The sequence below is a fragment of the Drosophila takahashii genome, chromosome 3R (genome assembly GCF_030179915.1).
Source record: "Drosophila takahashii strain IR98-3 E-12201 chromosome 3R, DtakHiC1v2, whole genome shotgun sequence".
NCBI classification, from domain to species: domain Eukaryota; kingdom Metazoa; phylum Arthropoda; class Insecta; order Diptera; family Drosophilidae; genus Drosophila; species Drosophila takahashii.
Genome location: NC_091681.1, coordinates 19,940,258 through 19,954,396, shown reverse-complemented (window position 1 = coordinate 19,954,396; position 14,139 = coordinate 19,940,258). Strand labels below are relative to the sequence as shown.

At 40.8% G+C, this 14,139-nt stretch overlaps 1 protein-coding gene across 1 annotated transcript; it reads left to right on the top strand.

The window, feature by feature from the left end:
• The first annotated feature begins 2,426 nt into the window (after nucleotides 1–2,426).
• Nucleotides 2,427–13,658, top strand: LOC108064425 (uncharacterized). Its single transcript, XM_017151933.3, is given in 6 exon segments — nucleotides 2,427–3,026; nucleotides 8,947–9,201; nucleotides 9,704–9,881; nucleotides 10,088–10,194; nucleotides 13,036–13,113; nucleotides 13,168–13,658. Coding segments are annotated over 6 exon segments (1,353 nt in total). The 3' UTR covers nucleotides 13,303–13,658.
• Nucleotides 13,659–14,139: the final 481 nt, after the last annotated feature.

The following is a 14,139-nucleotide window of genomic DNA, read 5'->3' as shown; positions in this document are numbered from 1 at the left end:
GCATTTGCGAATTTTCACACGCTTCAGGGGCCACAAACTGTTCATAATTATACCGGAGGAAATCTCATCTCGGGGGCGGTGAAGGAGTTCAGGAAATTGCAAATTACAAACGGAAAACGTGGGCTGGCCAAACACCTTTGATCACAAATTCAGCTCACTGCACACAAACAATTATTTGGCACTTAATAAACAATGAAATTGAAAATTTAAGACGCTTATCGTAGTCAGTTTGCGGCATATGCAAATTTCTGCCCAGCTTTCATGTAATTACACTCGACCCGTAGCATCTTATATATGACATTTTCCCAACCGAATATAGAGGAGGATATATATGCCTTATGTACGGACTACGGACTGCCACTGACATTCATTAACCGAGGATTGCAACCTTTTTGGGCCGGAACGGAGTTGGTTCGGCCAGCCAGCTCGTAAATAAACTTTGGCAAGCTGTTTGCAACGGCTGCGTATGCAAAACATCTTCAAAATTGACTTTACTGATTTTGCCTTTTGCATTTTATTATGTGTTTATTATGCTAACAATGTGCCGAAAGTTTTCCGGGGGAGCTGGGCTGAGATGCGGTTAAATATTTGCAGCTGCAGCAGCTCAGAGGCGTTGGCAAGGGGGGCTGGAATAATTTTGCTAAGAATATTCGTAACTGAATTACAGATTTGCCATTTTATCCTTAGGCCCGCTATCTTGTATCTAAGTAAACTGAAAAATTTAAATGGAGAAGAGGGAAAACTTTATTTTTTTAATATTTGTTAAATTAGAGTTTAAAGATATTTTTAAGGAAAACACTTAAAGGTACTTTTAAATGCCTTGACTGCCTAGGTTAAGTCTTCTTTGAACCCTCGCCCCATTTCGTTCCCTTATCAATTCATATCTTAAATCATTTCAATATTAATATAGCTCCAAATTGCCTGGGCTATCGGATTCCTCCTGCTCAAGTTCCTTTCTGACCCTTCCAGCAATTTCGTGCCTTTCATCTGCTAAAAGCCTCATCACTTTCATCCCCTCGGCCGGAGGTCACTCATGCGCCCCATTGTCCGGCATTCTGGCATCTTGTCTAGCATGTGTTTATCAATATGAAAGGTATGCGAGGCCAAGTCAAGCTGAGTCAATTAGTTGTCTCTCACTTCGGCTCCCAGGTTCTTGTACATAAATCCACGGGCTAGATGTGATTTGGGCAATGGCAAAATGGAAATAAGAGACTGGGAATGAGAATGAGACTGAGACGGAGCACTTCAATCTAGCACACTCAATGACAGCTGCAGCTCTCTGTGTGAGCAAACTGTAGCCACATTATTTTCATTATGCCATTGTCTGCCTCCTTGGACCACACTTCTCGGGGAGAATGGCCACCACCACCGGCCACCTGACGGAGGAGGAAACGGCTGGACAATATTTCTGCTGCCAGCAGACATTTGCATTTCATTTTTCGACAAGCAAAAATATTTTTACAACCAAACACACACTCGCCCGGCAACAACAAACAGGGATCGGGGTCGCTTTCGGGGAAAGGGCATTGCACAAATAGTTAGACGACTTCCTTTTGTCTTTTGTCTGTGACCCGAGGGCGCAGCCATCCAGCCCCGCCCCTCTGGAGATGCCTCCCTTCTGTGTCTGCACTGGTCCATATGTCATTTTAAGTGGCTTATTCATATGCAAGTGGCTTCCGGGGCTAAGCATATTCAAGTGTTTTAGTGGCTCGTGTACATGACCGAGCATTATCATTAAGTGCTTATAGGCAGTACTCGGCAGAGGCAGAGGCCTCTTGCCTAGTGCCATTCCCATTTCTAGACCCTCTCCCTCGTTGCGAGTGAACAATGACTGCTATTAACGCAAATTGATATGCCATGCCTCCCGCCACCCACCACCCATATCTCAGAGCCCAGTTCCAGGCATTTCCCCCCTTGACCTTCACCTGTCAGGCGGGTTTAATGGCCACCGGAAGTAGCCGAAGCCGTATTACGCATACGCCCTGTCGCACTTGCCAAATTATACCATAACTTTTGCTGCTCTCACTGAGCCAAAGTCCATTTAATTTAATGTTTCTCGTTATATTTTAATCGAAATCATAGATTTCCGCTCTACAATCATAGCAAGGATGTTTGGACTATGATAGCGGATCGAAATGGCCAAAAAATGTATAGGTTTAAAACTACCGATAGTAGGCAGTATAATATTCCAGCAATTTTATGGGCAGTCATATTTGATTTGGATTTATTTTCCGATCTAATCTGAACTCTATGAACACTCAAACTAGAAGGGAAAACTAAGATTGTAAAATAAAATATTAAAAACTTTATTTACCAAATAAAACCATTTGTTTTATTTAATTCATTTAAATTTACTGTTATTAAATTCCATAAATAAATAGTACATTGGTTGGATCTTTTTTCTCTGGCAGAGTACTCCTGCTGCTATGAAGGCAACCTCCAGCAGCAGCTGCAGCAGTGCCGCCAGCAGCTGCAACCAAGCGGAGCCGCCGGCGACAGCCATTGCATCCAGTGGTGTTAGTGGTGTCAGTGGACCAAGTGGTGCCAGCACCTCGACGAAGCCGCACCGCCTCAACAAGGTGTCCTTCGCACCGCTGGACCTTCCGTTTCCCAGCGGAGCCACGTGATACGCGAATGCGACTGCCGGCACCACCATGCCGCACCACAACATCGTCTGCGAGTGGCTGCGCACCATCGGGTTGGCCCACTACGGCGAGAGCTTCCTGGAGAACGGCTACGACGAGCTGGAGATCTGCAAGCAGATCGGGGAGATCGACCTGGACGCCATCGGGGTGGACAACCCGTCGCATCGGGGCAAACTGCTAAAGAGCGTGCGCATGCTGCGGGAGAAGGGCGCCGCCATTGTCTACGTGCTCATCAACGACCCCAAGGCCCTGAGCAGCAGCAACGAGATCCTGGCCTCCGACTGTGATACGCCGGTGACCATGAAGGAGCTGGAGGCGGTCATGAAGCGCCACCTCGAGGCGGACGGTATCCGGCTGACTGCCCATCCGTACTCCACACCGGTGAGTTAAGAACTAGCTTATAAGCTTCCTATATCATACTTGATTTTATTTCTCATTATTTAATTTCTTTTATAAGTACTGTCTATTATATTGTATTCCTCGTTTATGATTTTGTTAAAGAATTACACCTGATTTTATTTTATTTATAATTTAATTTAATTACTAGTTTTAAATTTTTACATATATGTTTTCCTTTTATGTCTACATTTAGTTTGCTTTTTTTTATTTTTATTAAAGTAACTTTCCTGCTTCGGCAAACGGTTCCAACTAACTGTGGCGACCAACCAGCCAGCGATTGCTCTTATCTATGGTTATTTTGTTTAGGGCCCTGGCAATTTGCATCCTGCCTTCCCAGGGGGCGTGGCCAGGGGGTGTCGGTGGGCGGCAGTGGGCGGTAGTGGACACTGCACTATGGTCCAAAAGTCGATTTTTTTGGCATAAACTCTAAAAATTGAGTCACAGACTTAAAACTTTACACATTCTGTTTTTTTACAAAGAATAGTATGCAAACAAATTTTTGAGTCTGTGCGACCACGCCCTCTATTGCCTCCCATACAAGCAAATTCATAATACTACACTGTGTTATAAAATTTAACCTTTTTTTAAATACCTCGATGAAATCTTAAAAGTCCTATTTGCTTTAAATAATCAGCGCTCTAAATGTGCTCTCGAAAAAATTTTCACACCCAAGGATTCTAAAAAAAAGGACACTAAAGTTGGAAAAATTCTGTTTTTGGCAAACTTTGAACCTATTTTGCAGACGAACGGATTCTTCGTATGTAATGTAACTCAAAACATTTAAAAAGTGCAACTCTGTATCTTTCAAACCCCACACTCACAATAATTTTTGTAATTTTTTTAACGGAATTATAAGCAAAGGAAGACATTTCCTTTTCTTTCTCTTACGAATGCTTAACAAAGAAAAATTCAAAATAACTACTTTTTTAAATTTATTTTTGATGTTTTATCATCTTTTAAGTGGTAATTGATAATTTTTACAGAAATGCAATCCGAAAAAAATTAAATTTTCGCTTGTTGCTGCGCCAAATATCCTAGAGATCGCTACGAAGAAACTTTAAGGTCCCTGAATAGTGTGGAATTGCGTGAAAAGGGGGACGAACGGGGAAATGGTGTTAATTAGCGCTGAAAAACGACATGTATATGTACAAACTGGCGTACTTAGTTTTTGTGGGCAGACGTCGGGTCGTTAGTTTTATCCCACTAAATACAGGGAACAAATATTAATTTTCTATAAAAATACACATAAATTGGAAATTAAACACAGGTCGAACACTAAGATTACACATTAATGTACTATACACACTAAATATTACATACCTTGATCTTTCATTTCCATAATTTACTTAATTTAGTCGGGACAAAGAAGTTTTATTTTTTTGCACAAACGTAAAGAAAATATTATGGCGCCAATTTCTTAGTCCTAAGCAGCTGATCGATTGTGTACTTTTGAAAGCTCATAAAAAGCGTTAGTGTAGCTTTTAAAGTTTTTTTTTTTAAGTTTGTATATGTATGATCTATTAACTTTAAGAATTTAAAATAAAAAATACAAAACATTAACATAAAAATTTCGACTTTATGCCAAAAAATCGGCCGCTCGGACCATAGTGCACTGGGTGCAAATGCAACGTGTGACAGTCGTTCGGGGAGCCGGTGCTGTGTGCGCTCTAATGTGAAATTAACACGATTTTAATTTAGTTAAACCGAGTGGCCAACCAACGGAGTCCCGCTGGGTCACCTCAACAGTCACCATGTCCTCCATCGGACCATCGTGCTCCTGCTGTTCTGTTCTGTACTGTTTTGTTTTGTTTGGTTTATTTTATTATATGCATGTTGGTCCCCGGCCGGGAAATGATTTTGCATTGCGTTAATTTTGTTTATTTTGGCGCGTATTTTTTGGTCACTGCTGCTGGCTTAGAGATAAAGCTCTGCATTGTGGTTAGCCAGCGGGGAAATGGAAAAGTGAAGGGAAAACGGGGCACAATTAAATGATCGGCAAAAACTGCAGGGTCAGCAAATTGCAGATTCCGGCAGGACCAACTCTTTTGCATTTATAACTATTGCAACGTGAGGAGTACCAAAAAACAGTGGACATTTCGTCATAAAAAAATGATTATTTAGGAAGTTATTATTTTATGAATATATCGAAATTATGATCGGTTTAATGGAAGTGTTTGTCAACCAAAAAAATAATGGAAAATAAATATTTATAAAATCACTATGGACGGCAGTCCATGTAGTGACGAAGCGCACCAGGAGAGTGTGCGAAGGCGACTACTATATATACACGAAGAAATGAAAATCTACTGTGATGGTCCGATCATAATGAATTATACACCTATCGAAAGGTATTGCGAAAACTAACAGGATTGCATACCAAGACTCTAAGAAAATTAATTGGCTTGGGAGAGAGAGCGGTGAAAGTGAAAAAGTGAAAATTTCGAAATTTGGAGCTGCTGGGGCCGGTGGGGATAAAAGCCCCCTCGAAATGTTTTAGTTGTATTCCTTTTGAAAATACCCGTCGAATGAGGGGTCATTTGTCAAAATCCGACGCTCCGTTCAAAAGTTATAGCCAAAATAAGATTTCCTTCGTCTTCCCAAAATGAAAATTTAATTCTGTTTGTCAGTTTGTCCACTTGTCCACTTGTCCGCTTGTCCACTTGTCCACTTGTCCACTTGTCCAAAATATGTTTTTTAAGTTCTGAAAATTTGATATGACGTTCATCACATCGATTTGAAAAACTTTTGTTCTACCACTTTTGGAAAAACTCGCTAGTTTAGCGGGAAAACAGCTATAAATAGCTAAAATTCGGAAATCCGTAACTTATATACTACTAAAGCTACAGACTTGTGCTGCATCTCGTTTGAAAGGTATTTTTAATTGCTATAAACGCCTTCTATATGCAATTTGTGTAAATGTAATAATTAAAAAAATATGAACAAAAGAAAATTTTTTTAAACTTTTTTTTTAGCTTTTTTTTATTTTTCTCAAAAACGGCTCTAACGATTTTCTTTAAAACCTTAAACTGTATAGCCCTTGAGATTCCTTAAATTTTGGTATATAACACATTACTGTAAAAAGTCACGTTTAAAAGTTATTTTTATACGAAAATAGCCACTTTTGCCAGCTCGAACAATTAACGCTCCCTGAGTATTGAATTTTGTGGGAGGGTATCCGAACTGTATTTTAGGGTCATGGAATCAGTAAATTTGCACTTAAGAGTTCCATATAGGAATCTTTTGTTCTACGACTTTTGGAAAAAGCCGCTACTTTAGCGGGAAAAAGCTAAAAATAGCTAAATTTCGTTAGTTTGTAAGTTCTACACTACTAAAGGTACAGACATGTGCTATACCTCGTTTAAAAGGTATTTTGAAATACTTCAACGCCTTTTTAACTTAATTTGTTAAAATACAATAGTTTAAAAATTATGATTGACCAATTTAAATTTAAATGTATATATTAGCTCCTATGAGAGCAAATGTAAACAAACAAAAACTTCTGATATCAAATAAAAACACCTCTTAACGAGGTAAAAAACTAGTGACGACCGCACCTTCAACATACAAAAGTTCTGATATCAACATTTGTGACGAAAAATTATTACACTCGTCATTAAATAGACTTTTTAATCTTTTCTCATTCGTCACGCTGCAATAGAAAATGCCTGTAAAGGGAAAAAGGCTGGAATAGTTTGCTAGGGCGGGCCGAATGAGAAAATATTAGAAAGTCTATTTAATGACGAGTGTAATAATTTTTCGTCACAAATGTTGATATCAGAACTTTTGTATGTTGAAGGTGCGGTCGTCACTAGTTTTTTACCTCGTTAAGAGGTGTTTTTATTTGATAAAATCATTAGTCTTAAATATGTAATTTTAAATGAATGATGGTGAGAGATATGTTTTTTTCCCCACTGCTTCATTTCGAATTTTGAACTAGTTTTCTACAACGCAAGACCACTGTATCCGTGTGAAAGAAGTGCATATTGAAAGGCATTTGGCAGCCTCGTTGGCTGTGATGACTTCTGGTGCCTTTGTCCACGTTTTGTTGGTTGGCTGTATCTGGAAACGTGTCACTGGTTCAGGGCCGCCTGCATTCCGCCAAAGAAATGCAATCCAATGCAATGCAAATAGATGCAAAGCCATCTCCATTTAAAGTTTTTCCAGCGGTGAGCAGTCGAGGTGGTGTGTGCACCTATGTATATGCCTCAGCCTTGGGGGGCGGGGAAGTGGCAGTGGGCGTGGCAGGCGTGGCTATTGAGCACGCATAGAGTGTTGACAGTTTGCCAGACACTCTTCAGATGCCGATGCAGCTGCTTAATATGCAGGCCACGCGATCCGCCGGCTTCCGCTTCAGCTCCTGGTACTGAATTTGTTACTCAACTGAGAAAAATAAAACAAGCAAAATTCCAACATCCATATTGCATCCATATAAATAGACTACATTTACTACACAAATATGTACAAAATAAATTGTTTTTTATGTTAGTTCTTAAGTTAATATTCTTTTATTATTCACTATCAATGAAAAAACGTTATTATTAACAGATAATTTTTTTTTATTATTAAAGAACTATTTTAAAAATTCCGTTAAGAAAACCAACCATATTATGAATGATTTTAATGGATTTAACTAAGAATAGTTTTTCCCCAGTGCATAGCCACTTCTATTTCGGTTCCAGTTCCTGTCAAAAAGTGCTGAGACTGCTTCGTGGCTATGTGTGAAAACTTTGTCATAGGCTGCATTAGATTTTGCTGCTTTGCATTTTAATTAGCGCAAGCTGACAGTTCTTTTTTTTCGCCACAAACTTATGGCTCAGTACTTGGCATAGTTTGTGAGCTAAAATATGGTTAAATATTTACGATTGTTGTCTTTGCGGTGGAGCAAATTGAAATGCAACTTTAAGCCCGAAATGGAATTATACCGAATGGCAGCGAAGAAAGGTGTCTGCAGAATGCAGAAGGAGAAAGGAGATGGTTAGACAGGACTTGTTGGCTTCTAGCCCCCTCGACTCCCGTTCGTCTGGGCCATGTTGACGCGCGGGCTCCAACTTCAACTAATTGCACTTTGCGCTGATGAGACAGACAGCCCTCTGGGTGTGTGGGTGGATGGGTGATATATAGTACTATATAGTATCTGTGTGTCTAACTGACTGACAGCTGCAGACAAGTTGCATTTCAGCACAAATGTTTGCATGTGCATTACATGAATGCGACGCTAAATGAATTTGCCAGGCTCGAGGGACGGGTTGGGGTTCGGTTCAGGTTTAGTTCTGCTCTGCCGAGCTGAGGATGCAGGTGCAGACACAGACATAGACACAGTACACATGGACGTAGAGAAGATGCAGATACGGATGCGGATGCAGACGCAGCTGCAGATGGAGCAGCATAAAGGAGCACGATGCTGCCGCTTCAGTGACCGCTTTGAATGTCAAACAGGACACATTTAAGTGGCAGCCTCACGCTAATTACCGGAAGATATTAACACTTGTGCGCCTGCCCTGCTTACTCCTAACTCCTAAGTTGCTTTTGACCCTGGCCTCAGTGGATTGCGGTTAAGACTTGGCCCTCTTCTCTACCTTCTAACTTTGCACTGCACAGAGGGAAAAGATACTTCATTAATATAGTTCAAAATGAAAAAATATCGTAAACTTAAATTCTAATCATTGGATTGGAAAAAAGTTGGTTTAAAACGTAACATCTGAAATGGATATATATAATACATTTTTTTATTTACCTACATGTATTAACTATTGATTTTATTAATAAACTTTATATTTCATTTTTTATTTACTGTACCAAAAATAATTAATTAATTTTAATTTAAAGGATTAATTTTCATAAAATGTAGTTTATTTTTCTGCAAACAATCATGATTGTCTTATAATGTCTTCTCTCCTTTCAGGAGGGGAAACGAGGCTACCTGGAGGGCCTGGCCGCCCACTACAGCAAGCAGATCAACATGCCCTACGAGGACGTGCTGGACGCCATCGAGCAGGTGCGCCTGTCCAAGTGGAAGGAGCGCCACGTGCGCATCTCCACGGGGCACACGCTGACCCGCCGGATGGCTGGGCCCAGCTGCAGTGGAACGGGCCTGGTCAGCTCCTCGGTGATGCCCACCAGCCACAGTCAGCCGCTCTATGTGCCCGGCAAGTACTTGGTAAGTGAGCAGATGCTCCGACTTTTGCCACGACTTTTACGGCCCCGAGAGGCTTTACGACCTCCAGCTAATCAGACTCTAATTCATTTCCGTTTCGTTTATTATGCATGCTCATGTGTGCTCTTTTATGTGTACTTGCACCGAAAGAAATTTATTGTGACAGTAGTTAAGAGCCCCCTGAGCCAGTGATATATTTGTATACTAACTTTTTGGAAAATGTTGGGGGTTTGAGTTGGAAATATTTGGCCATAGAGATTTCGTTATAATACAATCATAAAATATTTTATGATTCACCTAAGAACCTACAGATAAGACAGTTTTTCGAATATCAATTAGAGTGAATTGGATATTTAGAACATTTCTTTTTATGTTTTAGAAATTTTTTTATTTTAAAATATTGTAAAATGCCCAGAAAACAATTAATTCTTATTTATTCCGAATAATGAAATCACTAATTTTTCTAAAAATACCATTTATTTTGGCATTTCTCGTGCATGTGCAGCCCTCCAGCTGCCTGTCGAATCGCGAGGAGAACGAGATCTACAGCTACACGCAGAATGATTTGGCCAATCGCATGGCCCGCAACGCCATCGACTCCAAGTCGGCCCTGAATCTGAACGGGATGCAGCACAGTTATCCGGGAGCACGGACCAATTTCTTTTACGACTTTTCGGCAACAGGTGAGGAGCGCTTAAAAGGGCAGGTGGTTTGGTTCTTGTGGTTAGAGACAGTTTGGCGGCTGTTTGGTTTTTATGGCTTTTAATTCAATTAAATTGGTTTGCGCTTAAACTTTGACTGTCTGGTTAATCAAATGAATGTCTGTTTGATTCTCGGTTTGATTGTACGCCTCACTGCCTCGAATTTGGATCTGGATTGGATTGGTTAGAGGGCCGGAACAAGCACAAGCAGCGGAGAACGGTATTCGCCCGTTTTTTGCAGGGCCTCCGGCAGAGTGGAGATGAGCTGAACGCCACGGAGGGAATGCAGTTGAAGGTGAGTTTGGAGGTCACAAATTGGGTGCCACTTACAAGAAAGGTAAACCTTTTTTCATCTGGAAACAATTCCGTGTGTGATTTTGTCATTTCCGGTTTATAAGCCGTTTTTATTGCCTTCGTTTAGGCTTGCCTCCTTTAACTCCTTAATGTGGTCGGTAAAAAACTTTAGAAATGTTAAAAAAAGGGGAGAGCAAAGAAGAAACGGAATAATCAAACAAATAAATAAAAGAAAGTCCTAAAAGTTAAAACAATAAAATCTTTAATGGAATTCGTAAGTTATTTTTTGTAATTAAACGAAATAAAACTAATTTGGAAACGGAACTTTTAAACAGATAGTTAAGCAAAATATATCAATAAAATATGCGAACTTTAGTCTTCATCCGACACTTCCGTTCGTCGCCATATAGACGTGACATTTTCATTAGTTGAGCATTTGACACCCCCTAAGCTGCTTCAGAATTATGAAAATGGAAAGAGTTTTCGCATTTCGGTCGCAGTTTAATTCCCGGCTCCTTAATTCAGGACCGGGCATGTCGCCCGTCCTCCGCTTCCTATCTCTCTGGAAAGCCATGAAAAGTTCCATAATTTGGAGCCAACTTCAAAGCATTTCCTTGCCGCATTCAAAACAAAAACTTTTCCCCCACTCCTCTCCTACCATCTCTCTCTCTCTGTTTAATGTCGAATTTTTGCCATGGACAAGTTCGCCGGTTTGCGGGGGGGCGGAGCACTGGGACTACTTATAAAATTAAATTAAAATATAAAAACCGCGTAAACCTACAAATAACAACGATGGACGCAGCAACAACAACAACAATAGCAGCAATAACTAGGAAAGTTCGCGTTCTGGGAAAAAGGAGGCGGGGCGCAAAAGCCCGGGGGCGGTGGAAAACTTTATCAAGGCTAAGCCGATAAAAGGCAATTACCGTTAATTGCGTTGACTTGCGCCGGGCGAGTGGTCGAGACCAGACAATGACAACACAGCCGGAGCAAAAAGAGCAGGCCGGGATGGGATTCAGGGGTCAGAGGACAGAGAACAGGGCAGCGCGGCAAGGACATGTGCCGGATGCAAATGGCAGACTCAGAGATATGAACTGTCAATGAGGGTGGGGGTCCTGCAAGTGCAAGTGCCAGATACAGATGGAAGTCCAGAACAGGATGCGGAATGTACTCGCAAAAAAGAATTAAATATTTTTAAAGAAATAACTTCTAGCACAGCTACAATATTGCATCTTTATTTATTTTAAAAATATGTATATGTTTGTAAATTGTAAAGGGTTTAGCGAATTTCACGTTTTCTTCAGAGTTTTTTTATTTTATTTTATTTAAGAAATTAATCGTTCCCTATTTATCAATTAAATTTTTTAAATTGTCTTAAAAAATATATATTTTTGTTAAAATATTTAGATTTATTTATTTTAAAAGCAATTTAATTGAACAAGACAGGATTTTTTCTGTGATTTTTGGTTTTTCCCAGTGCATTGAATACGGGAATCGCAAAGGACAAATACGGGGACGAGGGCGCCAATCACATTGTCGGGGGCGTTGTCAAGGACCCGAGGAGCACGTTCCTGGAACTCCACGTTACCTGGTCATTTGCACCTTGGCGCGTTTCGGCTTTGCTGCGGTTGTTATGCCGGATGTAAAAGATGTGGGTGGGGATCAGGTGGCGCCCCCTCGACACACGATTGTCCTTTTTCCATTCGCATTTGTTTTTATTATTTCAGGCGTGCCAAAGTGTTTTGTTTTGTGTGTCCTCGCCGTGCACTTTTCCATTTCCACCCAGCTGCCGGTTTTTCTTCTTTTTCCTGCTTTTTGGTTACTTTTTGGGTCCTTTTATTTTGGTTTTCCCAGCGTTTTTCGGGATCCTCCGGTCCGGCGAGAGTTTATAACTTTTCGTGTTTTACGGTTGTTGTCCGGTTTTTCTTTTGTGAGCGCCCCCTCCTTCGCCGGCTGTTCATTTAATATTTAAGCACAATTTGCCGCTGCCGAGGACCACGGCTGCAGATTGTCCACTCCGGTTCCTGCCGACTTTTGCGGTCAATTTTGAAAATGACTTGGGCTAAGCACTGGCGACAATTGTGCTCCGTGTTCGGTTCGGGACAACTTCTTTTGTGTGTGCGGCGTGTCCTCTGGCACTCATTACCTTTCTTTGGCCACAGCTCGTGATTCGCTGTGCTTTTTCCCCCGGTCAAAGGTCACCCGGAGCGTGTGTTCCTCAGGTCCGCATCTCTCAGCTCTCCAGCTCCTCGGCTCCAACGGCACTGGCACTCATTATGCGGTCTGCTGCGGAAATGCTGCTCCGGGGACAGAAGCATCCAGCGCTGGCCTTTCATTACACTTACTCGGCTGCCCGCCGCTTTTCATTTGACATCCCCGTTTCCATTTGAAGTTTTGGCTGCGGTTGTTTTGAGGTGTCGATTTGTTGGGTCTGGCTCGAGTTAATGAAGTAATCATGGGTGGTACAATTTGTTCTACCTTGTAGAAAACATGTAAAAGCTGCAAAGGTAACAGGTGCAAAAGTAAAAGGAAATATTAGCTACAATAAAAAATATTTTTACAATAATATGGAATGAGTTTGTTTTGTATAATATATTTATAATTTATGCGCACTAGGTCCTACTTTTTGAAGGTACGGGAATTGGCTTTAAAGTGAATCACTCATACGCAGTGTTGCCTTCAGAAAAATATTTATTTAAATTTACTTTTTATCTGCATGTTGTTTTTTACAATTATTGCAATGAAGTCAAATAACTAAAAATTTAGAAATGGGGAAAAAACATTTGCAAACAAAAATCTAAATCTATGTGCATATAACTAATATTTCGTAAATCTTTTGCAGACCAACGAACGTCTAAGAAATTGCAGCACGATGAAACGACCAGAACCGCATCAGGACTTTGAAAAGACGATACAGAGAGTAAATATTCTAAATACCAGAAAAATTCCCAATTAAATGAACCTTTTATTCCAGCTAAAGACACAGAAGGCGGCCCAAAAGAAGCCGGCCAGTGCCCCCTTGGAAATGGCCCTCCACGAGCGGAACAAGGAGGTGGCCCACACCCATGTGAACGAGATGCCGCTCAATAATTATACGAAGCATCCCTAGGATTCGGCCCTCAGCAGCGCAGCTGCTTAGATCTCGGATCCTCGACAACCGGCAATCACAAACACACACTCACTTATACAAATTGTTGAATCAATCATTGTTCTCAATCAGGTGATACACAATCTTAAGAAAGACAGGAGCATAATCTAAATGATGAGGCTAAATAGATCAAGAAATATAGCAGGCCAACGAAGCAATATCAATGCACTCATAACTTACGAATAGGAAGAGAAATAGCCATAGGAATAATATCTGCAAGTGTTGAGTTAAACTTACCTATAGGACTAATTGACGGACCCAACCTGATCAGCACCCGCACCCACTGTATAGTCACCCGACCATTAATGAACAGTAAGCCTAGTCTAAGCAGCACTTTACCTCCCCTGCACCAATCACTACTATAGACTGCACAGAGAAAAAAAGAACTCCAACACGAAAAAGAAACAAAAACCTATAAATTTATCTGAATATCGTCCTTATTGAATCATTAATTCTTTCTTTAACATTTTAACAAAATTTTAAAAGAAATTAGATTAAAGAGAAGTAACTAGGGCTTTAAATTATGCAGCAATCGGCATACTTTTAGACACCTCCATAAGTGAATCCAATTTTCGAAGCACCTTCGAAAACAACGAATCAATGACCACTTTTGTGGACTATTTTTCTCTGTGTGCGTACTCCCATCCAACCAGATTCAATCTCGAAATGCTCTTGCCCCGAAGTCTATCGGCAATTATTTGAACACCCCGAGAAAGCCGCCGCAGCAGCAGTCTGCGAATGCATCGACAACTGGCCGGGGGAATGTTGACAAAACGCAAAAATCCAACAAGCTTAACG